Source organism: Podarcis filfolensis, assembly GCF_964270895.1.
Source record: "Podarcis filfolensis genome assembly, chromosome: 2".
Taxonomy (NCBI): domain Eukaryota; kingdom Metazoa; phylum Chordata; class Lepidosauria; order Squamata; family Lacertidae; genus Podarcis; species Podarcis filfolensis.
Window position 1 is genome coordinate 124,612,625 of NC_139605.1, and position 23,317 is coordinate 124,635,941.

The 23,317-nt window shown below is 45.3% G+C and overlaps 1 protein-coding gene and 1 long non-coding RNA gene across 3 annotated transcripts in view; one reads left to right on the forward strand and one right to left on the reverse strand.

Annotated features, from left to right (window-relative positions):
• Positions 1-23,317, reverse strand: part of LPAR2 (lysophosphatidic acid receptor 2) — a 59,952-nt gene that overhangs the window by 11,568 nt on the left and 25,067 nt on the right. For both annotated transcript variants that reach the window (XM_083599871.1, XM_083599872.1), the window contains one exon: positions 8,218-8,969. In XM_083599871.1, the coding sequence (XP_083455997.1) occupies positions 8,218-8,950 (733 nt within the window). In that variant the 5' untranslated portion in view covers positions 8,951-8,969. The remainder of the gene's footprint in view (positions 1-8,217; positions 8,970-23,317) is intronic.
• LOC310756194 lies at positions 8,615-12,433 on the forward strand. The gene is made up of 2 exons (XR_014544755.1): positions 8,615-8,752; positions 12,128-12,433. It is a non-coding gene; the product is annotated as an uncharacterized lncRNA (long non-coding RNA).

The following is a 23,317-nucleotide window of genomic DNA, read 5'->3' on the forward strand; positions in this document are numbered from 1 at the left end:
AAATATCGAAAGGTACAAGACAGGGATGTCCGCTCTCACCACTGCTGTTCACATTGGTCCTGGAAGTCTTTCTGAATTCAATTAGGAAAAATGAGAAAATAAAAGGGGTGACAGTAGGTCAGAATGAATATAAAGTGAAAGCCTTTGCAGATGACTTGGTAATAATGATGGAGGATCCAATGAAAAGTGTAACTGAAGTGTTAGAAGAAATTGAACAATTTTGTAAAGTGGCAGGATTTATACTACATAGGAAAAAAACTAAAGTTATAGTAAAAAATATGGATCGAACTACGGCAGAAGTAATGCAACAACAAATAGGCATTGAAGCAGCAAAAAAAGTAAAATACTTGGGAATATGGCTAACCCCAAAAAATATTGATTTGTTTCAGAACAATTATATACCGGTGTGGAATGGAATTAAGAAAGATTTGGAGGTGTGGGGAAGGTTGAAACTATCCTTTTGGGGTAGACTCTCAACAATTAAGATGTGTGTACTCCCAAAGATGTTATTTTTATTTCAGATGATTCCGATACTTAAGGGGACAATGATTTTTAAAGAGTGGCAAAGAGTGATTTCAAGATATATCTGGCAGGGCAAAAAGCCAAGAATTCAATATAAGTTATTAACAGATGCAAAAGAAAGAGGAGGCTTTGTTCTGCCAGACTTGAAACTTTACTATGAAGCATCATGTCTCTGTTGGTTAAAAGAATGGATAAAACTAAAGAATACAAAATTGTTGGATTTAGAAGGATTTGATAACAGATTTGGGTGGCACGCGTATTTATGGTTGGAGAAGAAGAAGAGTCATAAAGCTTTTGAAAACCACATCTTCCGAAGATCGTTAACTGAAGTATGGGATAGATATAAAAATTTATTGGAATCAGGAATTCCACACTGGTTGTCCCCACTAGAGGTTATGAGTGTTAAGAAAATTAATATGAGAGGGAATTGGATCACATATGGAGAATTGGTGGTTAAAGAAGGAGAGAAATGGAAAATGAAGCCATATGAACAAGTAAAAGAATATGTATTCGATTGGTTGCACTACTATCAGATAAATGATATGTTTAAAAAAGAGTTGAAAGAGAAGGGTTATATAGAAAAAGACTCAAAATTCCAAATAGAAATAGTAAATAATGATAGTAAGATAATCTCAAAAATGTACAAAATGTTATTGGAATGGTATACGATGGACGAGGAAGTTAAGTCGGTAATGATTCACTGGGCCAGAGATTTTGGTTATAATATATATTTTGAAGATTGGGTTAAAGTACGGAATGATAACTTGAAGTTTACAGCATGCACCACCTTAAAGGAAAATGTTATGAAAATGGTATATAGATGGTACATTACACCAGTTAAATTAGCAAAAATGTTTAAAACTTGTAATAAGTGTTGGAAATGTAAAGAGAAAGAAGGAACATTTTTTCACATGTGGTGGGAATGTAAGAAAGTGAAGGGGTTCTGGGAGATGATATATAATGAGTTAAAGAAGATGTTGAAATATAATTTTGTAAAGAAACCAGAAGCCTTTCTTTTAGGAATAACAAGAAATGAAATAAATAGAAAGGATCATAAACTCTTTCAGTATGCAACAACTGCAGCGAGAATATTAATGGCCCAAAAATGGAAGCAGGAAGAACTACCGACTCTTGAGGAATGGAGAATGAAGTTAACGGACTATGCAGAACTGGACAAACTAACTGGAAAAATAAGATACCAACGAGATCACAAGTTCATTGAGGATTGGGGAAAATTTTCTGAGTATTTGAAGAGTGTATGTGATGAGCAAACAATGCTAGTGGGTTTTAAAGAAGCTTTGTGAAAGAATAAGGAATATTGCAAGAATGCAAATATGTTTGTAAAGGTATCTTAAAAGGCGATATTAATTTTGGAGAATGCGTAGATAATAAATTCAAATACGGATGATTGTCAGAGAAGCTGAGGGAAGTCCAAAAGAGAAAAAATATGTTAATTGGGAATTGTTAATTGGAGATATTTGTGTAAAACTTAATAAAAATTTATTAAAAAAAAAGAGAGAGAAGGGGAGCGGAAGCAGAGAGACAAATACAGCAGGAAGTATGGATTGTACCTGCTGGTCCCTTGCCCAGCTTCCACATGGTTTTTTTTTTTATAATAAATTTTTATTGGTTTTACAACATATATTAACACACAACAACTAACAATTCACAACATAACGCATTAACAAACAAACATATAAACACGTATAATTTCATAACCTTTTTTTCTTAAACCTTATTTCAACGACTTCCCCATACCTCCCTTTTCTGCATCCCTATTTTAAACTTTTTCAGCAACCCCTAATTTCAATTACTTATGATTCAATTTCTTTAATCCTTTTTCTCTTACCCAATCGTTTATCGTTGCAATTCTGTTTTACGTTACCCATGACATTTTAGCACTCATTAATTTTACAACAGTTCTTAAGATAAACTTTAAATTTCTTCCAGTCTTCTTCCACCGTCTCTTTCCCTTGGTCATGGATTCTGCCAGTCATCTTGGCCAGTTCCATATAGTCAATCACCTTCGTCTGCCACTCTTCCAGCGTGGGTTTCCAATACTTTGCTAAAAGAACTCTTGCTGCTGTTGTAGCATACATAAAAAACGTCCTATCTTTCCTTGACACCAATTGGCCTACCATGCCCAGGAGGAAGGCTTCTGGTTTCTTGTGAAAAGTACACTTAAGTACCTTCTTAATTTCATTATAGATCATTTCCCAGAAGGCCTTGATCCTTGGGCACGTCCACCAAAGGTGGTAGAAAGTACCTTCAGTTTCCTTACATTTCCAGCATTTATTATTGGGCGTATGATAGATTTTTGCAAGCTTGACTGGGGTCATGTACCACCTATAAATCATTTTCATAATGTTCTCTCTTAAGGCATTACATGCCGTAAACTTTATACCGGTAGTCCATAACTGTTCCCAGTCAGCAAACATAATGTCATGACCAATGTCTTGTGCCCATTTAATCATAGCTGATTTAACCGTCTCATCCTGTGTATTCCATTTCAACAGCAAGTTATACATTCTTGACAGATTCTTAGTATTGGGTTCCAAAAGCTCTGTTTCTAATTTTGACCTCTCCACCTGGAAGCCAATTTTCCTGTCCTGTTTGAAGACTTCGTTTATCTGGTAGTAATGAAGCCAGTCTCTTACTTTAGACTTCAATTTCTCATAACTCTGCAATTTCACTTTTCCCTCCTCATGCTCTATAATTTCCCAATATTTTGGCCATTTGGATTCCATATTAAGTTTTTTCACTTCCTTAGCTTCCATTGGTGACAACCACCTAGGGGTTTTATTTTCCAACAAGTCTTTATACCGAATCCAAACATTATATAATGCTTTCCTAACAATATGGTTTTTGAAACCTTGATGGATTTTAACCTTGTCATACCATATATATGCATGCCAGCCAAATCTGTTATTGAACCCTTCCAAATCCAAAATGTCTGTGTTTTCAAGAAGCAGCCAGTTTTTCAGCCAGCAAAAAGCCGCTGATTCATAATACAATTTTAAGTCCGGCAGGGCAAACCCCCCTCTTTCTTTTGCATCAGTTAATATCTTAAATTTTATTCTGGGCTTTTTGCCCTGCCAGACAAATCTAGATATGTCTTTTTGCCACCTCTTGAAACAATCCATTTTATCCACAATCTGCAATGTTTGAAACAAAAATAACATTCTCGGCAAAACATTCATCTTAATAACAGTAATTCGGCCTAACAAGGAAAGTCTCAAATTTGACCATATTTCTAAATCTTTCTTAACTTCTGTCCAACATTTCTCATAATTATCTTTAAATAAGTTCACATTCTTAGATGTCAAATTAATCCCCAGGTATTTCACCTTCTTTGCTACCATTAAACCAGTTTCACTCTGGAACTTCTCTCTTTCAGCAACTGTTAGATTTTTATCCAGTACTTTCATTTTCTGTTTGTTCAACTTAAAACCTGCTACTTGACCAAATACTTGTATTAGCTCTAAAACTCTTCTCGTACTAGTGTCTGGCTCTTGTAAAGTTAATACTAGATCATCTGCAAACGCTCTCAATTTATACCCAGCTTCCACATGTTTGAGGTGGTGTCTGCACAGGATCTAAACATGCGCACTCCAAGGTGCTCAGGGTCTGATCACATTATGTACCCTGAAAAATGGAGGACACAAGTGGCACATGCAGAGCCCACTTGCATGAGTCCCTGTGCATGTACACCCCCCCCAGAAAAAAATCTATGTTAGCCTCTCTGTTCATTTGAATTTGTTTCACTTCTGTCCACTCAGCTGGTCATAAGTCGAAATAAACACCACAGCAGGCAAAGCCCAGCATCCACACAAGCATTTGGAGGTTGTCAAAGCAACTACATCTTCTGTCCTTGCCTGCAAAAACTTAGACTTACACCATCATGTACAATGGTACATGTAACTTCAGGTTACAGACGCCGCTAACCCAGAAATAGTACCTCGGGTTAAGAACTTTGCTTCAGGATGAGAACAGAAACTGCATAGTGGCGGCGCGGCAGCAGCGGGAGGCCCCATTAGCTAAAGTGGTACCTCAGGTTAAGAACAGTTTCAGGTTAAGAATGGACCTCCAGAACGAATTAAGTTCTTAACCAGAGGTACCACTGTACTTGTGATATGAACTGGGAAATGAGGAAACCCAAAGGATGCTATAAAAAGCATATCTGTGCCCACCTATTTTTTAATTTTACTTTTTGCTCAGCGGCTCACCTACGAGGCAGTACCACACCATCACATTCAGTTAATCAGTTCCAGCCGCCTCCACATTTGCCCTGGAAGCAAGTCCTCTCTGCAAGTGGCTTGTGGGATAAGGGAGGGATGGAGGGGCACAAACCCACTGGTTTCTTATGCCTGAGCACCATCACGCCAGGACTGTCTTCCTTCGAAACCTCCTCACTGTTCCGATAAGTACTAGGTTTTCACCTACCATAGGTGAAAATGAAGCTCCAGTATATATAACAGCACTTGTTTCATCCCCAGACAAAATGTGCATTATAAATTCCTGGGGAATCTTCTGCTTTTGCTGGTGGTGCAATGCAAAGCAAACAGCTGGCAGGCCACAGGCTTGATACACAGTACAGTAAACCTAGGGACGCAGGTGGTGCTGTGGTTTGAACCTTCTGATCAGAAGGTTGGTGTTTCAAATGCACATGACAGGGTGAGCTCCCGTTGCTCCATCCCAGCTTCTGCCAACCTAACAGTTCGAAAGCACACTAGTGCAAGTAGATAAATAGGTACCACTGCAGTGGGAAGGTAAACAGCATTTCTGTGCACTCTGGTTTCCATCACGGTGTTCTGTTGCACCAGAAGCGGTTTAGCCCTGCTGGCCACATGACCTGGAAAGATGTCTGTGGACAAACGCCGGCTTCCTCAGCCTGAAAGTGAGATGAGTGCCACACCTCATAGCCACCTTTGACTGGAATTAACCATCCAGGGGTCCTTTAGCTTTTTACTTTACAATAAGGCTGCAAATTACACACATTTATCTTGTACACATTCAGCTTTATGTGTGTGGCAAAAAAACCAAACAAAACAAAACCCTAAGGGCAGAGCTTTGAGAAAAATGACTTTGGCAATCCCACCTGCCCTTGACCCAGTGGGTTTTGATTTTGGCTTTGATTGTGATCCCCAGAAAGTAACCCTTGTGTAAGTTGTGGGCTTACTATACACTGATGGCACTAAATCCGACGACTATCCCCAGTTCCAGGGTCCTGGACATCATGTAACTAACATAATACAACTTTTGCATCACTTGAATATTTGAACTTCGCATTTCTCCTCCTGGTTAACTGCTCATTTTGGCTCTGGCTGCCTAGTTATAAAAGTCCTGACCCGCCCCCCCGCCCCTTGGCCACCCTCATTGGCCACCCTCACTCTAAAGCAGCAATAGGAGCAAAGAACTGAATGAAGATATGGGACCACCACTCCGTCTGGCGGCACAAAAACCAGCAGGGCATGCTGCTCCTGCTGCTGTCGTCAATGAGGCTCATTTGGCGAGGAGTAGGGGTGGGGCCCTCTGGACTGGCTGGCACCACCAGGAGCAAGGCTGGCTCTGCTCCCAGTGTACAGCCAGACACAGCACCACAGCTTGGCTCATCCCAAACCTGGAGCCGGGCCTGTGGACATCCTTAACTATTCAAAGGGGAAAGCTGCTAAAGCCAATATTCTCAAAGAATCAGTGTGGTTACAGAGTTTGGCTATCCGCTTCCTAAAGCTTTATCCTCTGAGGAAAAGCTATTCTGTGTGAAGAATGAAATTCATTTCCCCTCTGGTGCTGTCATACATTCCTCAGATCATCATCATCTGGCCATTCCAAGTCCTCAGGGAGATCCTGTCACACATCCACATGCGCCATCACACAGCCAAGATGCTGCATCCACACAGCAGGGGACCTGACAGCGTTCTCCTGACTCCCTCCAAGCCCTCGGGGAGCCAAACTTTGGCAGACTTCTCTGGTACAACCCTGTCAAGGCCTGGCTCAATTCCAGCCCTGCTTCCTTTGGGCAAAGTCAAATATTGTGTGCACCACCCCACCAGAAAAAAGAAGAAGAAAAAGCTTAGCCACTTCTGGGGTGAATCATAGTAGCTGGCTCTTTCAATTCATGCTAACTTGGCTTTATGTCTTGAAAGTCACTAATTCAAAAGCCCACATCACCACAGATGCTTCCTGCTAGCTAGGGATAATGGGAGTTGCAGTCCAACAACAGCTGGGGACCCAACTCTGATACAACATGGCCCCTGCACACTTAGTCAATGGATGGCATGGATCCCACTTTACTTCTTAGCCCAGGCATTGCAAAGCCAGCCACTGCACACTTCAGTAGCCCTGTGAACTGGTCATCTTGGAGAATCATTTGGAGAAACACAAGCCAGCAGCTGATCACTACAAGGATAAACATGGAAGGAGGAGAGCACAAACTCAACCAAAGTCCAGTGGGGGACTCCATGCACACTTTGTGGAGGGCCATCAATACTCTTTTGAAGACCAAAAGGTTAAACAGAGATGAAAAATAAGTAAGACCTTGATCATCCCAAGAGTATGCATACAGACACATGGGATGACCTAGGGTGGCATAATGTACACCTTCTGGAAGTCAGTCTTGAAATTATTAAACCAGTTAGTTGCCTGTGGAGAGTAAGAATTACCTCCTGGCAGGTAAGAGTTACAGAAGCAAGTTCTTCCACCACCATTTAAGCCCACAGAAAACTAAAGTAAGGGTGTAGTAGACTCAACTAAAATAAGGCCGGGTAGAGGAAGAAAAAGAACAGTGTGGACTAGTACAATTTGTAGTGCAAATCCCCCAGTAACCACCATTATAAACTATCAAGGGTTAAACTATCGATTTCAAAGGGAGACTGCAAAGAGACAAAAAGATGGATAAGGACAGATAAGAAAATAATGTTTATATTCTCAGGATTGCTGTACATTCCAAGACAGTGGTCTGGGGGACAGAAGTGTATTTTGCCAGACAAAATGTCTGTTGCCTTGCAAAATAAACCCCTGGGTGTGCACGAGCCAGAGGTTCACTGAGGCTTGTTTCAGATAATCTAGGTGACAATTTGGCATGAGTGACTATCTTGACATAATCTGCTAAAGGCATAAAACCTTGCCTTGGTTTGGAGATGAGTGGGTTCAAAGGGTGGCTTCCCTGAAGGTAGCCCTGTTTAGCAAAGCTTTTAACATGTGACATTTTAATGTATTTTTAAATCTTTGTTGGAAGTCACACAGAGTGGCTGGGGAGACCCAGCCAGATGGGCGGTGTACAAATAATATTATATTATTATTATTATTATTATTATTATTATTATTATTATTATTATTATTATTACTACTACTACTATTGTTAAAGCCAGATTCGAACGGGGATCATCTCTCATTTCTAGTTTATGGGCCACCAGAAGGCAATCCTTGGGATAGACCCACCGAAGGATCAACCTGGTGCATTATATGTTGAGATTGTGACCAACAGACCAAGCTAATCTCTGTCTAGAACAGAGATATCCTCCATTCATTTTCATTCCTTGAAGCTGGCATTTCAAACAGCCAACAACAAGGGACACCTACCAATCCATAGCCAAGGAAGGTGTCAGCAGAAGCAAGTAGTCTGCATCTGCATCTTTCCCAGAAAGAAATTCTTGACTGCAAAGAAACTGGAGGTCTGATGAGACATTTACTTACTGAGGATAATGATAACTGTCTTGATGAGATTGATCATGGTCTCCCTGTAACGCGGATGGAAACTGGTGTGCCTGGACATGCGAGCCATCTTCCTCTTGACGTAGATGAAAATGTGAGTGTAGACGACCACCATGATGAGGAAGATGAAGAGGTTGGAGATGGCCCAAAAGGTCAAGTACCTTCGGCTGTAGAGCGGAGCCATCCTTGAGCAGTCCTTCAGGCTACACAGACAGTGCCAGCCATACGAGGGGATGAGGCCAAGCAGCAGAGCTGTTAGCCAGATGCAGACAATGAGGATTATGACTCGCTGGTTGGACATCTTGCTATGGAGCTGCATGGTGAACACTGTCTGGTGTCGCTCCACCGCAATGGCCAGGAGGTTGACCACAGAGGCTGTCAGGCTGGTATCCAGGAGGCTCTGCCTGACAAACCAAGTCTTGAGAGAAAGCTGGGCTGTGTTGGGTCCCGTGTGGAACATCAGGAACAAATACGCAATGCCGGCAAAGAGGTCGGCAGCAGCCAGATTCCCCAGCAGGTAATAGATCGGATAGTGGAAGCGCTTGTTGATCGCAATGGCTGTAATGACCAGCAAGTTGGTGAGAAGCACAATGATGCTGACCGTCAGGCCCAGAACAACCACCAGAACATCCTTGTTCCTCCAAACTCGGGACAGCTCCTTGCCACTGTTGTTGTAGAAGAACTCAATGGTCTCGTTGTAGTAGCACCTGGTCATCTTTTCAAATCGTCAGTCCCTGTGGTAGAGAGAGAAACAAAAAGAAAACAAGTCTTCTTGCTTGCCTTTAACCTTGGAGAGAGGGCAGGGAGGCAGGGCCAGCTGGCATAACATTTCCTGCTCATCTGAGGCACAAATTGCCCTCCAGTTTCTCATCACCAAGATAAGCACAAACTGAGTTCCCCCAATCTGGCTGGCACCACAGGGCCTGGCTCATTTAAGATAAACTTGTGTATTGTATGGCTGCCAGCAGCGTTGGCCCAATACATTTTGCCACTTGAGGCAAAACAGAAAATGGTGCCCCCTGCCTCCTCCTCCTGAGGCAACTGGAAGCGGCCTGGGGAAGCCCTGGGGTACTGGAAGGAGGCAGAGGAGAAAAACGACCAGAGAGGCCAGGTGGCAGCACCATCAAAGGTACTGGTGGGCACCCAGCCCCAACCTCCCCCCCCCCCGGGTGACATGTTGGCAACCCCTGCTGTTGCTTCATTCATTGTTTACTGCATAACTTTCATCTTTCTCCAATTCCCCTTCTCACATGCTTGATTTTTTTTTTAAGAAGAGAAAAAGAAAAGTACAGGCAACGACCACTTTGTGTGCATTCAAAGCACGTGTGATCATGCATGACTGCATTGCTGTGACCTCAAAGTGGCTGGAAAAGGGGGAAGAAGCAGAACAGGAGGGGGACAGGGCAGAGTGGGCAGAGTGGACTCATGTAAGCTCCACCCACGTGTGCAATGAACCACAACACAACCCCCACGCAAATCAACCAACTGAAAGGCAAATAGTTTAATCTATTGCCCCCCCAAAAAAAACCTGGAGCCCACCAGATGTTTTGTGCTACAATTCTGATCAGAACCAGCATAGTGCCAGCTGAGCCTGATGGAAGTTGCCGTCCAAAACATCCAGAGGGCACCCAATTGGGGAGGGAAGGCTGAGTTTCCTGTTCCCCAGAACTCTTCTATCTGGTGTCCAGGACATGTGCCACAGCCACTGAAGCCGTCCACACACAGGACAGGATGCAGTTGTCACAGATTGTCGCCGCCAATTCTGTTTCAAACACAAAAACCAGGATTAAACGCCAGCTAGTGAATGAGAGGTAAGTTTGGGAATCAAGCCTACATGCTCAGCCCCTCTTCTGTTTCCAAAAGATACCCTTCTAAAACCAAACCTATTTTTAAAAAATACAAATTCAAACCTTTATCTCAGCAAGTTCACAATTCAAGCTTTGTCATTTACCATTGCATACAAACAAAAAAGGAACAATCCCATGTATAAGCGAAATTATACAACTCCCTGGTATTCCATCATCCCTTTTGAATCTGTTCCACATAGATATGTGAGGAGAGGTTAGCTAGTAATCTTACAACTGCCCCCAACTATTTATTTATTTTTCAAAAAATGCTGACAAAAGAAGCAAAAAGAATTCTCTTTGGAATAGCCAATGGAGTAAATTACCGTAGCTGCCTGTTTCATTAAAAAATGGGCAGAGGTTTTAAATAATACACCTCACTGGAAGTAACCTTATTATGGAAGGAATTTAGGACATTGTAAAAGAGTTGGCGTCTAGTTATATTAAAGCTGCCATCCACAGCATGGATTGGGCAAAGTTCCAACTGAATTTAGATGTCAGCATGCAACAGATTAAGTGCTTTGCATGTAATGTGTTTAACATCAGGTTCTGTCCCTGTACTCTTAGCAATGCATGAAGGAGGCTATTACATGAGATATTTAATAATGGAAATTAATCTCTTGTATTAATAGGATTAATTAGCTGTTTGTGGACAAACTCCTCGTGGAACATTTGATCCCTAGGGCATGCATGTGCATGTCTATTACATTCCATTTAGTATTAGCTGAAGCAGTTACACAAAGGAATGCTATTTGGGGGGCTACATGGAATACTAAGTGTGCCGGGAGGAGGGGGACATAATAACTGTGTTCAGAATAAGCTGCACAACATTTGCATAACTGAAGTGTAGAAGCTGGGTGTTTGGAAGAATTGCAGATGTTTTGGCAGGGATACATAGTGAAGGCAAAGGGCAAGGAAGAGGAGACTCCAGTGTCTTCGGCACGCAGAGAAGAAACTTGAAGCCTTAGCTAATACCTCTTGTGGCTTCCTAGCCGTGTTTGAAATTAGCCAGGCACATTTCAACAAACTCAGGATTATTTCAAAAGTTGTTTGAGGAACTATGAAACACACCCCACCAATTATCCAGGAACTGTTATTCAAGCATCTCACATCCCACCTAGCTAGATCTTCCACCAGCCCATGGATCAGCCCAAACCTTCTCTCCACTTACATGGAAATGGGCGCAATTGGAGCACCAGGGCTGTTGTAAGGCTGCCCTTTAACAGGCTTACCCCAAAGAATCCTGGGAATAGGGATGGATTATGAAAACCATTCTGGGGTTGCTGTTCTGTGCAGAGAATAGGGCTCTCCTAAGAATGATCTGACACTTTCCAGGAGTGTGACGGAAGCCACTATGTGGTATAAAAACACTTTCGATCTCTGGTGCAGGTGTGGTTAAGACTGCTCTCTCCACTTTGATAGGTTCTGCTCAAGTAGCAGATGTAAAGCAGGAGAAGATTCAACCAGTCACCGAAAGTGCTCCAATCCCTCATGGACATCTAGCTGCTAAAGGCCCATCCACTCTTTGAGAGAGGGAAACAAAAAGGAGCCTCCTATGCTAGGAGCCCAACTCCAATTTGTACTTAAACATCTAATCTGTGTTAAGGGGAATAAACGGGATAAGAGTTTTCCACTTTGGGCCTAAATCCTTTCTAATCTTTTGCTAGAAGCCACCCAGAGTGGCTGGGGAAACCCAGCCAGATGGGCAGGGTAGAAATAATAAATTATTATAATATTATTATTATCCTTGAACTGGGGGGGGGGGACAGTCCCACCCACCGAATGTGGCCTGCAGAAAATGAGAAGCCTGCGGAGGATGAGGAACGCCAGACCCACAGTTTTGCTAAAGAGGCAAAACTCTTGGGACAAGATAGAGGCCAAGCCTGGAAAATTTGCCCAGATCTGATAAGAAGAAAGCCTTGCTCAGGAATATTTCTTCCCCAAGTTGTGGGTGTGGGAGATGCTGCCGCCAACATTTTCTGTTGCCACAGCTGTTCTGCCTCAAAAATTATCAAGCGGTAATGATCTGGGTTTGTTTATCTCTCCAGGGCCAAGCAGCAATCCAAGGGCACTTTGCTGCCTAGGGGGCTTCAGCTGCAGGATTTTCTCTGGCGTTCATGGCAAGCGGCTGATTCCAGGACAGGCGCCTGCTAAAGAGCCCCCGGGAGGCAGAGAAGGCAGAAGAGAGAATGGGTGTTTCAGGGACAAGATACTGGGTGCTGGTCAGGGTTTCACCTACATCATCCCTACACAGATGCAGGAAAGCTATTATGAAATCTATTCTGTATTTTTCATTCTCTTTTTTAATTTTAAAAGAAGAAGCAGCTAATAAAACAAATGGATAAGTTCCTCTATTTGAAAAGTGTGCTTGTTTTAATTCTATTTTTGCAGAATTTTAATACGCTTAACTGTATTTTATTGAAATTCCTAATTACATAAAAAGTTATACTACATAGGAAATTGGGATAAAGTTGACGGGTCATATGCAAATATCTTCACACACCCACACACCCTTTATCAACCATTAAAAAAGAACCCAGCACAGGTAATTTGCAAGGAGGACTGTAGCTAGGTAGCAGAGCACATGTGTTGTGTGCAAAAGGTCCCAGAGGGAGAAGAGTAGGGATGTACAGTAATCCTGCAACCTGCACACATTTAATTTGTGCACATTCAGCTTTACACGCTTGGCAAAACTTTAACAAATACAGTGGTACCTCGAGTTACAGATGCTTCAGGTTACAGACGCTTCAGGTTACAGACTCCACTAACCCAGAAATAGTACCTCGGGTTAAGAACTTTGCTTCAGGATGAGAACACAAATTGTGCTCCGGCGGCGGCGCAGCAGCAGGAGGCCCCATTAGCTAAAGTGGTACCTCAGGTTAAGAACAGTTTCAGGTTAAGAACGGACCTCCAGAACAACTTAAGTACTTAACCCGAGGTACCACTGCAGATAAAAAGGGGGCAGAAAGGAGGGGAAAACTTTGGCAATGAGTTTTGGCTATACATGATTTTGGCTTCAGGCGCAATGTTCGGCACACAACCCCTGCAAAGGTTGAGGGCTTCCTGTATGTTACTCATTATCAATTGCACCACAGACATTATGCAAGAAGTGTCTCGACAGGAGCACTGCAGTAACTAACCTTGATTCCAGTTTTTGCTGTAGAGAAATCATATCGCTCAGTTCACAGGTTATAGTTCTGACTTAGTGGTGAAGTACCACAGGATTCAACTATAACCACAATGTTCATACCATTATCATAATGTACAAATACTTCTCAGAGCTTCTAAGGTAACTGTGGAGGTCTGGTCTTCCATGCCATGAATGGAAGATGGCCAAGTATACAGTATTCTGTTCTGTATTTACATCTTCTGTTGAACCCATCCTCATGAGGTTCCTCAGCCCCCATACATCTTAAAGGTAAAGGGACCCCTGACCATTAGGTCCAGTCGTGGACGACTCTGGGGTTGCGGCACTCATCTGAATTTATTGGCCAAGGGAGCCGGCGTACAGCTTCCGGGTCATGTGGCCAGCATGACTAAGCCGCTTCTGGCGAACCAGAGCAGTGCAAGGAAACACCGTTTACCTTCCCGGCAGAGCGGTACCTATTTATCTACTTGCACTTTGACGTGCTTTTGAACTGCTAGGTGGGCAGGAGCTGGGACCGAGCAACGGGAGCTCACTCCATCGTGGGGATTCGAACCGCTGACCTGATCAACAAGTCCTAGGTCCTGTGGTTTAACCCACAGCGCCACCTGCGTCTTAAGTCTCAGGAAATAGTGTAAAAAGGAGACTTTTGAACGCTGCTTGAGCACAAAACCATTTCTCTGATCCTGTACATGGATTCCAAACCGTGCTGAACAGTTGATTCCTTTTATCAGAAATACCGCATATCATTCAGACTGATCAAGAAAGCAGAAACATGAAAATGTGGGTGCAAGGCCTGCCCCCCACTTGTAAATCAGTTTGGACCCAACTGGCTCAAAGCCAAGGATGCTGACTAAACCTATTTATGGATTGCTGTGATTCACCCCAAGTGTTTTGAGTTCCAGCATAGTGAGTCGTAACTCAGCTAAGCAGCCCTAACTATAAACACCCCCAAAAAAGAAAGGAAAGGAAAAAAGATCATTTTGTGTTATGAGCATTTTATCTGGGCTTGACCATTCACAGATTGGCCATGGGCATTTACGTTAAAAAGAGACAAGAGAGAGGGGCCTCTAATTCTTGGGCTTTAATTCAATGTGATTAAAAAAACAACAACAATTAAGCACATCACAAGCCTTAACAGCTAGCAATACAAAACTCCTCATTCCAGTCTGTTAGAGTCAGTACTAATTTGTGGCATTTTAAATGCATCTGCAACTGCCCTAACTGGCAATGCAACGTCCATCATTCCGTCCAGGGTTAGCAGAATCGGAGAGAGCAAGCAAGGCCGCTGCTGGGGGTGTAGAATTCCAGCTGGATAAGTGTCTTAGACCCACATTTTAGTCTCTAGCTAAAGTTTCCTGCTTGGCAGGGGGTTGGACTCGATGGCCCTTGTGGTCTCTTCCAACTCTATGATTCTATGATTATGGATGAACTGGAGATTCTGTATACGGAGTGTAGCAGTTAGGTCCAGATTAACTAATGTGGAGCAGAACTGGAATCCCAGTGAACTTTTTATAGTCTAACCTGCTATTATTTTGCTGCTGAGCATTCCATAATAATCCGGGAAGGGAGCCCAGTTCCAGTTTGCCTGGTCCCAATCCATGGCCTTGTCACAGAGAAGCCTTGGCCCTCAACCGCTGGGGCTTCCAAGGTCAGGGAATCAAATCCAGAACAGTCATCTGAGGGCACCCCTTTCTTTTTTTCTGATGCCACATGTGAAGGGGACATCCTTGGTGACACCCTTGGGTGGAGGCACACACTCCCACATGCCAATTGCCCACAGACACACACTTCAGCCCTCAAGGGGTGCACAACACCAGCTCCCCCCCGCACTGCACACCTGTGGCAAGATGAGGGCCATGCTAATAATCTTCAACCACTTTTATCAAATGTACTGTAAGTGTTGGAAGAACTTCTCTCTCTCTCTCTCCCTCTCTCTCTCTCTCTCCACACACACACACAGCTACCTTCACAGCAACCCTGTAAAATAGGTCAGTATCTCATTCTTACTTTTACTGTAAGATGCTGAAAGGCACCCACAAGATAAGGCTTTAATTTTTTAAAAAACAACAGCTACTCTGAAGTAGCCTGCAGTTAATCCCTGAGGGCTGGTCTGTGTATGAACTACAAATTCTGGCAGACTGTGTATGAACTACAAATTCAGTGATAACTAAATGCCTTCTGCGCATGCGTAGAAGCATAAAGTTAAAGGTAAAGGACCCCTGACAGTTAAGTCCAGTCACAGACGACTCTGGGGTTGCGGTGCTCATCTCGTTTTACAGGCCAAGGGAGCCAGTGTTTGTCCGCTCCACAGACAGTTTTTCTGGGTTTTGTGGCCAGCATGACTAAGCCGCTTCTGGCGTAATGGAACATCGAAATCAGAGCAGCGCTCAGAAATGCCATTTACCTTCCTGCTGGAGCAGTACCTATTTATCTACTTGTACTTTTTTTGGGGGTGCTTTCAAACTGCTAGGTTAACAGGAGCTGGGACTGAGCAACGGGAGCTCCCCATTGCAAGGATTTGAACCGCTGACCTTCTGATCGGCAAGCCCTAGGCTCAGTGGTTTAGACCACAACACCACCCACGTCCCTTAATGCCTAGAAGCATACTTACCATATTCTAGGGCTGACATCTAGCAAGATCCTCAGAGGGACATATAACAATGATATGAGGCTGACATCACAAGAATGCCAGTTCCACCAATAACAAAGCTGGTAAATAAATCCCAAAGCTATTCTGAGAAAAGCACCGAGAAAGGATCAGCCCAGAATATGAGGGCTATCCCTGGGAACAGTTTAAACTCACACCAGGTCTGAGAACCCTTAAAATGAGTTTTGCAGCTCTTGTTGGCTAGGCAGATAACATCCTTGCAGCAAACAACATCTGGGGCCAAATGGGATGAATAACTGAGTCTTTGTCCCTGGAGGATCAGTTAATCCCCTACCAGATAGAAATGACCTCTCCTCCAAATATCCCCAATGCAACAAGGGCAAGAAAGAGGCTTTTCTTATGGACAGTTGTGTCTACAGGCTGCCTGCCCCCTCTGGCCCTAGGATGGAGAGCAGGAGCACGGAAGCCTCCATCCGACAAGAGAACAGCCAAATAAAAACCTTCACTCTTGGGCCCCATCTGTACTAAACCTTTAAAGCAGCATCATACGACTTTAAACAGCCATGGCTTCTCCCCAAGATTCCCAAGTTTGCTGACAACTCTCAGCAGCCTTAACCAATGACAGTCCCTGGAAAAGCCAGGACTCTTTTAAAGTGGCATGAAACCGCTTCAAAGGGATAGGGAAGACGGGGCCTTGTACAGTTAACTGTACTGAATGGGAGCGTAATGGCACAGCACTGCAGAACATGAGTAGCATCACCTGCTGAAACCCTCTCCAAGATGCGGGACTCTGTTCTTCTTCCAGTCACCACGCCAACTACTCCAACAGCCACTCCCAAGGCACAGGGTGCCGACCTTAGCACACAGAGAGGGAACCTGCGGCCACCAGACATGATCAGACTCTGCTCCCATGAGCCTTGCCAGCCTTCTCAGTGGTCAGGGATGGAGCAGGCTGAAATCGGGCAACACCCGGCCTGCCACAAGGGTTAATTCTAGAGTTTATAGAGCGGAGATTGCCCCTGCCCTCAAGCTCACAATAGAAGAAGACATGGCATCCGGGGGAAAGGAGCAGGAGGGATGCTCACCTCCAAAATGTGAAAAGCTTCCTCTCCTGTTTTCCCTGCCAGGATCAGGAGCCTCTTCCAACCAGATCAGGAACTAATTGAACCAGGAGCACAGTTGAGGCTGCTAGTGGGTCAAAGTTTTGGGCAGGATTGGCTCCACATATTGAACAGGCAAAGGGCTCTTTAACTCCTTCCCTCCCATGGGAACAGCAGCAAGGAGCCGGGTGGTGCTATGTTGATAGAAACTCTTCTGCATGGTCACAAGTGAGGGGAAGAGAAGGAGTTAAAGCGCCCTTTCTGACAGAGTGAGGGTCCCAGTAAAGGGAGGCTTCTTCTAATGGACTTTGTTTCTTTAATTGTGTTATTAAATTACTACCCCGCCTTTTCTCCAAAAGGAGCCCAGGTCTGCGAACACCAACAGAAAGCAACAATATAATTAAAACTAAGAATAAAAAAATACATTTAAGACATTTAAAAACAATTAAAGATAATTAAAAACAACTAAAAACATGTAAAATGTCCACATACACTTACAGCTCATAATTTCAAGATTGTCAGGAACAGAATCTGTTGTTTCAAGTGCCTCATGAAAGCGAATGATAGGGACGGATGCATTGCACCGGGGAGGACATTTTGCCAGTGAGGAAATGCTACCCGGAGGGCCCTGTCATGAATCCACACCAACTGGGCAGCACCCAGAGCTTTTCTGATGCTTATTGGGGACACTGGGGCATGCACTCTTTTAGGTACTTGGTCCCAAGCAATTTAGGTCCTTGTATGCCAATATGAGCCCCTTGAATTGGGCCTGGTAGCTCACTCGCAGCCAGCGCTGAACTTTTGGGACTGGTGACACATGGTCCCATCAAGCTGCCCCATTTACCAACCTAGCAGCCAGTTTCTGCAGTAGCTGCAGCCTCTGAGGCATCTTCAAGGGCAGTCCCAAGTGGAGCACATGGCAGGAGTCTAGGAAGGAGGTCACCAGAGCAAGGACAGCTGAGGCCAAGGTGTCTGAATTCAGAACTGTCTGCAGCTCTTTCGAGACAGTGGCCAACTCCCTCCTGTCGTGAGGCATGAACAGCTCCCTGGCCCAATCCTGAACCCACTTGTTGCTGTAGACTGCTTGTGTGGAAGAAGGCAACCAACGGAGAAAGTCCTTGGGATCAAAGGCTGTGGTTGAGGCTAAAATGAGCCCTTGGGTTGCCAGTTGCTTACCCATTGCAGACAATTAAGTCCTAGAATGGTATCACTGCAGTCTACTATCTCAGCTGCTGAAACACTTGCAAAAGTGTATTCGCATTTACTGCAGTGGAAACTTACTTGTGAGAAAACAGGCTACCAATTTCTGTTTTCTTCTTGCTTGGTCTGAACAGAAACCTGAGCAGGACTGAGAAACCCATGAACACCCACAGTTTAGCTATGCGCTGCCTGAAATTCCCTCTCTACATGACAATGGCAGCATATGTACCATACCTTCAAAATGCATTTACAAATGCAGCTTGTTAAGGGTGCTGGGATGTGTACCTCTGTGAGGGGTACTCTGGTTCCCAGGATTCTCTGGTGGAGTCATGTGCTTTAAATGTAGGATGTCTTAAGTAAAGGGACCCCTGACCATTAGGTCCAGTTGTGACCGACTCTGGGGTTGCACTGCTCATCCAGCTTTATTGGCTGAGGGAGCCGGCATACAGCTTCTGGGTCATGTGGCCAGCATGACTACGATGTCTTAGCAGCCTATTAAAGATCCAGGAGCCTTGTATTTGGTACCCTAGCAAAGTCCCTTGGAGCAGCCTTTCTCAACCTGTGGGTCCCCAGATGTTGTTGAACTACAACTCCCATCACCCCTAGCTATCAAGGCCAGAGGTCAGGGATGATGGGAGTTGTAGTCCAACAACATCTGGGGACCCACAGGTTGAGAACCACTGCGGCTTGGAGTAAGGACAAGCTGTTGTAATCTCTCTCAGCCCTGGTGTGGTGCATTTGCTTCTTCCCTTTCTCTCCTCTGCCAGGGAGACAACGCATTCATGCTGAGTAACAGGAAACCCCTGAGAGGGTTTTGCCATCCCAAAGCCAGTGTTTGTTTGGTTGCAGATTATTTCCCTTGGCACCTGGCTTTCTCAGCCAAGTTGCTTGATGAACTAATTAGGTAGGCAAAGTACATTCTGTAACTGGGAAATAACACAACACAGCAAACAAATGAGAGGAAGATCAAAAACAATGTGCCAAACCCAGCAGCTCCCTTCTTTCCATCTCCTAGTGAGATGTCCCATGTGCAAATTCAGTTCAGATATTTGTTTGTTTTCAACTGGTGTCTGGATACCAGTGTTTAGTGGTTTGGTTTCTAAATGATTTTCGAGACCTGCCCAGAAGTACACCGACTGGGAAGAGTTGACTTAAGAACACAAGAAGAGCCTACTGGATCAGGCCAGAGACCGAACTAGTCCAGCATCCTGTTCTCAGAGTTGCCAACCAGCCGCCCAAGGGAAGCCTGAAAGCAGGATCTGAGCACAGCAGCAGCAACTCTGCCCACTTGAGATTCCCAGCTACTGGCCTCCTTGAGGGTAGGCAGAGCATAGCTGCCATTGAGAGGCTTCTCCTCCATGCATGTGTCTAATCCTCTTGCAAAGCCATCCAGCCTTGATTTCAGCCGTGGCTTTGTGGACTGCTCTTGAGCAAGTTCCTTTCCCTAACCAGAGAACCTAAACGGCATAATGAAAAGGATTTCCCAAGTTGCAGGGTTCATTTGAAGATGAATTTACCTGAGATGTGTACATGAAAATTGCTATCAAGTGTCTGATGACAATGAGTATCAGCCTTAGCTTCCCCAGGCTTTTCCACATCCATGAACAGATTTGCATAGCTACCTGTCTTGCCTGACAGAGAGTTCTGTAGAAGAGGACTGCTCCTCGCTTATTTTGTGACATTTGCCTGGTCCTAATAAAGGTACTGCCCAACTGTGGAATTTGGAGACCTTCATTTTTGTTTGCCTTCAATTTATTAGGATAGGACTATTTGGTTGACTGAAGGAGAACAGCAAATGACCCCCTCCCCCCATGCCAAGCTGCTGCATTCCAAGTGCTTGTTTTGACCTATAAAGTCCTTAGGGACCTTAGGAACTGCCTCTCCTCACAGGAACCTACCCTAATGCTGCAATTATCCTTGGAGGCCCTTCTTTGTGTGCACCTCCAAAAGGGGTGCTGAGAGAGGCAACACAAGACCAGGCCTGCTCAGCAGTGGCTCCTCAGCTGTGGAATGCTCTCCCTAGAGCAGCCTTGCCCAGCCTTGGGTCCCAAGATGCTGCTGGACTACAATCCCTGGCCACTAGGCCATGCTGGCTGGGCTGATGGAAGTTGCAGTCCAACAGTGCCTGAGGATCCAAGGCTGGGAAAAGCTGCCCTACAGAGATGTGCCTCGTGCCGTCATGATCAACTTTTGGGCGCCAGGGAAAGACGGGCCTGTTGACCCAGACAGTTGGCTCTTAACTGGAGTCATACCGTGTGTTGATGCCCTGGTGTGGTTTGTAGCTTCCATGTTACTACAGGATGAGTATTTTTAGTCAATAATCTTCTTTTACTGATGTACAAGCGACGGTTAACTTACACGGGGGTCACATTCTGGGGGTAACTCATAACGTCAGCATGGTGTAGAGTCCAAGCACATTGGGCTCAGAGGCGGGGGGGGGGGTTTGCCAAAGTCCTTTTCCATGGACACCCCCCTTCCCACCACCTTTTTAATTTTTTAATTTTTTTGCCCAATGTGAAAAGCTGAATGTGCACAAGTTAAATGCACGCTGCTAGTTTATATTATGTATCCTTTATCATTGTAAGTCACATAGAAGCGAATGAATGCAAATAAATAAGAATTAGATTATACCATCCAAGGCTGGTGAAGTTATTTGGGGCCCTGAGGCAGCGAATCCCATAACAGCTTTTCCCTGCTGGTCCTCCGGATAACATTGGACTGCAGCTGGTAGAGGCTGCTCCATCAGGGCACAGAGGGCACTGCTCCACCCCCCACAACCTGCCCTTAGCCAGCCCCTTCCTGGCTGCCCCAGGTTCAGGGGGCAGCACTGCCCGCCAGCTCCTTCCTCCTTCATTTCCATATTGCCCTGCAGAACTCAGGATGGGTGGGGGCAAAACTCAAATGAGTGGCTGTGCCTGTTGTTGGTTCTGGTTCTCCCTAGGTCTGGAAACCAAGCCTTATGAAGAACGATGCAGGGAGCTGGGTAGGTTTAGCCTGGAAGAGGGGAGTCTGAGAGAAGAGAGGAGAGCCATCTTCAAATATCTCAAGGGCTATCACGTGGAAGAGGGAATAAGCTTGCTTTCTGCTGTTCCAGGGGGCAGGACCCAAAGCAATGGCTTCTTGGCTTACAAGAAAGGAGATTCCAACTCAACATTAGGAAGAACTTTCTGATGATAAGAGCTATTCGACAGTGAAACAGGCAGCAGCAGAGCAAGCCAATTGGGCGCCTGGGGCGACATGCGTGCCCTGCGCCCAGGGGCAGGTCCAGGTGGGGCAGGATGCTCCACGGGGCCACTGAGGAGTCTCCCTGCCTCCACCCACTCAGCCGCCCTACAGCAGTGGGTGGGCTGTCTGGGCAGTGCAGAGCCTGCGGGCACTCAAGCCACCACATCTCTCCCAGGATAGATGTGTGGTTCAGGTGTGCTGCAGAAGGGAGAAGGGAGGCTCTGGCAAGTGCCACTGTTCTTCCTTGAAAGAAGAACACAGCTAGGCCTCTTCATCCCTGGCACCACTGAAGCATGGAGAAAGCCCACCAAACCTCGCCTTTCGGGTCACCACTCAAATCCTTCACACCTTACACCAAACTACCGCTTGATGCACTCAGCTCACACCACCCATTTAAAGCACATTGCTTTCCGCTGCCACCCAGAAATCCTGGGAAGTGTAGTTTATGGAAGGTGTTGGGGATTGCAGCCCTGCGAGAGGTAAACTGCTGCTCCCAGCCAGGGTTCTTTGGGGGAAGCCATGCGCTTGAGTTGTGTGGTGCAGACAACCTTGGAGTGCCAGGAAAGTAAAAAATAAGTAGAAAGGGCTGGATTCAACCATGAAACCCTCCCTTGCATGGGGCTGTGCTGGGAGCCCACAGGGTAGGGTGCAGGGCCCTGAGCCAACAGCTCCTTCCCTTAGCAACAGAGAAAAGAGGCTGCCATTGGTTCACTTCCCCGTGACATCCTAACAATGGCAGCAGCAACAGCCAGCACAGCAGGGTCTGCGCTGGAATGTGGAAAGAGCAGTTGGATGGGTGAGGTGGCAGCGTTTGGTTTTAAAACAAACTTTGCACTCTGCTCTGACCATCCAAGAACCGGGGATTGGTTTCCATAAACCACGCACCATCTGGCCTTCTTCTTAATCCCAATTATGCTTATTGGAGAGCTACTGTATGTTACAACCCTGAATGGAAGGAAGGACAGCTGGGTGAGTCAGATTTCTGCTCCCTAGTGTATTTCCATCTGAAGAGGGATGGAGAAATAGCAGACCTTCAAGGCAAGAATAAGATCCCTTTTCTGACTATGCCCTGCTTCATGGCCATGACTGATTTGACCCAACCGTACTGTTCCTGTTCCAGCTGTGCAAGCTACAGCCAGGTTTGCATGCAAGACTGAGCCAATCCATGGCCAAATGTGAATGTGCAAGTGTGAGGGTGTGCACAATAAAAATCATGTCTGCTCCATTCCTCCCCTTGTCCTGCTGCCACACTAACTAGAATTAGCCATGGCTTGGCTTCGTGTTACATCTAAACCTGAGCTTAGGGTTTGTCTCACTCTATACAAGCCACAAGCTGCAGCCAAGGTTTGCTGTTGGCTTGGTACTTATGGTTTGTCTGGGGGAGACAAACTATGAGCTTGGGCTTGGAAGTAGCACTGAGCCAAACCATGGCTTAGCTTGGGGGGACCACAGCAGCAGCAGGACGACTGGGGGAGGAGGGAAGCTGAAGGACTTCCACTAGCAAAAAGGGGCTTCCTCCCCCATCCTCCAAATGAGCTCAGGGGAGGAGTTCAGGAGAACCTGCACATGGCAGGGAGAGAGGAGCAATCATTCTTGCACTGATGGAACAATTGCCATAGCACCATGCTGAATTTCTGCCTTTGTGTGTGAGAGAATGTGGGCAGATCTACAGTTTGAACAACAAATGTATTTGCTGAGTGTTTGCTGACCCCACAGCAAACGTGCATGTGTGTAGATAGACCTTCAAAAGCCCAAGTCTGTGGACCCTGGCCCAGCCATTGCTATAAACATATGCAGCTATGTAGGTCAGCCCCACTTTCCAGATGCTGGTGTAGAAGGGGGTGACCTCAGGCCTGGGGCCCCTTCAACTGTGGCCCTTCCCTGTCTGGTCCTCTGAACTCCCTCTCAGGCCCACCCTCTCTCCCCAGGCCATGCCTCTCCCTGGCTTGACCCTCAA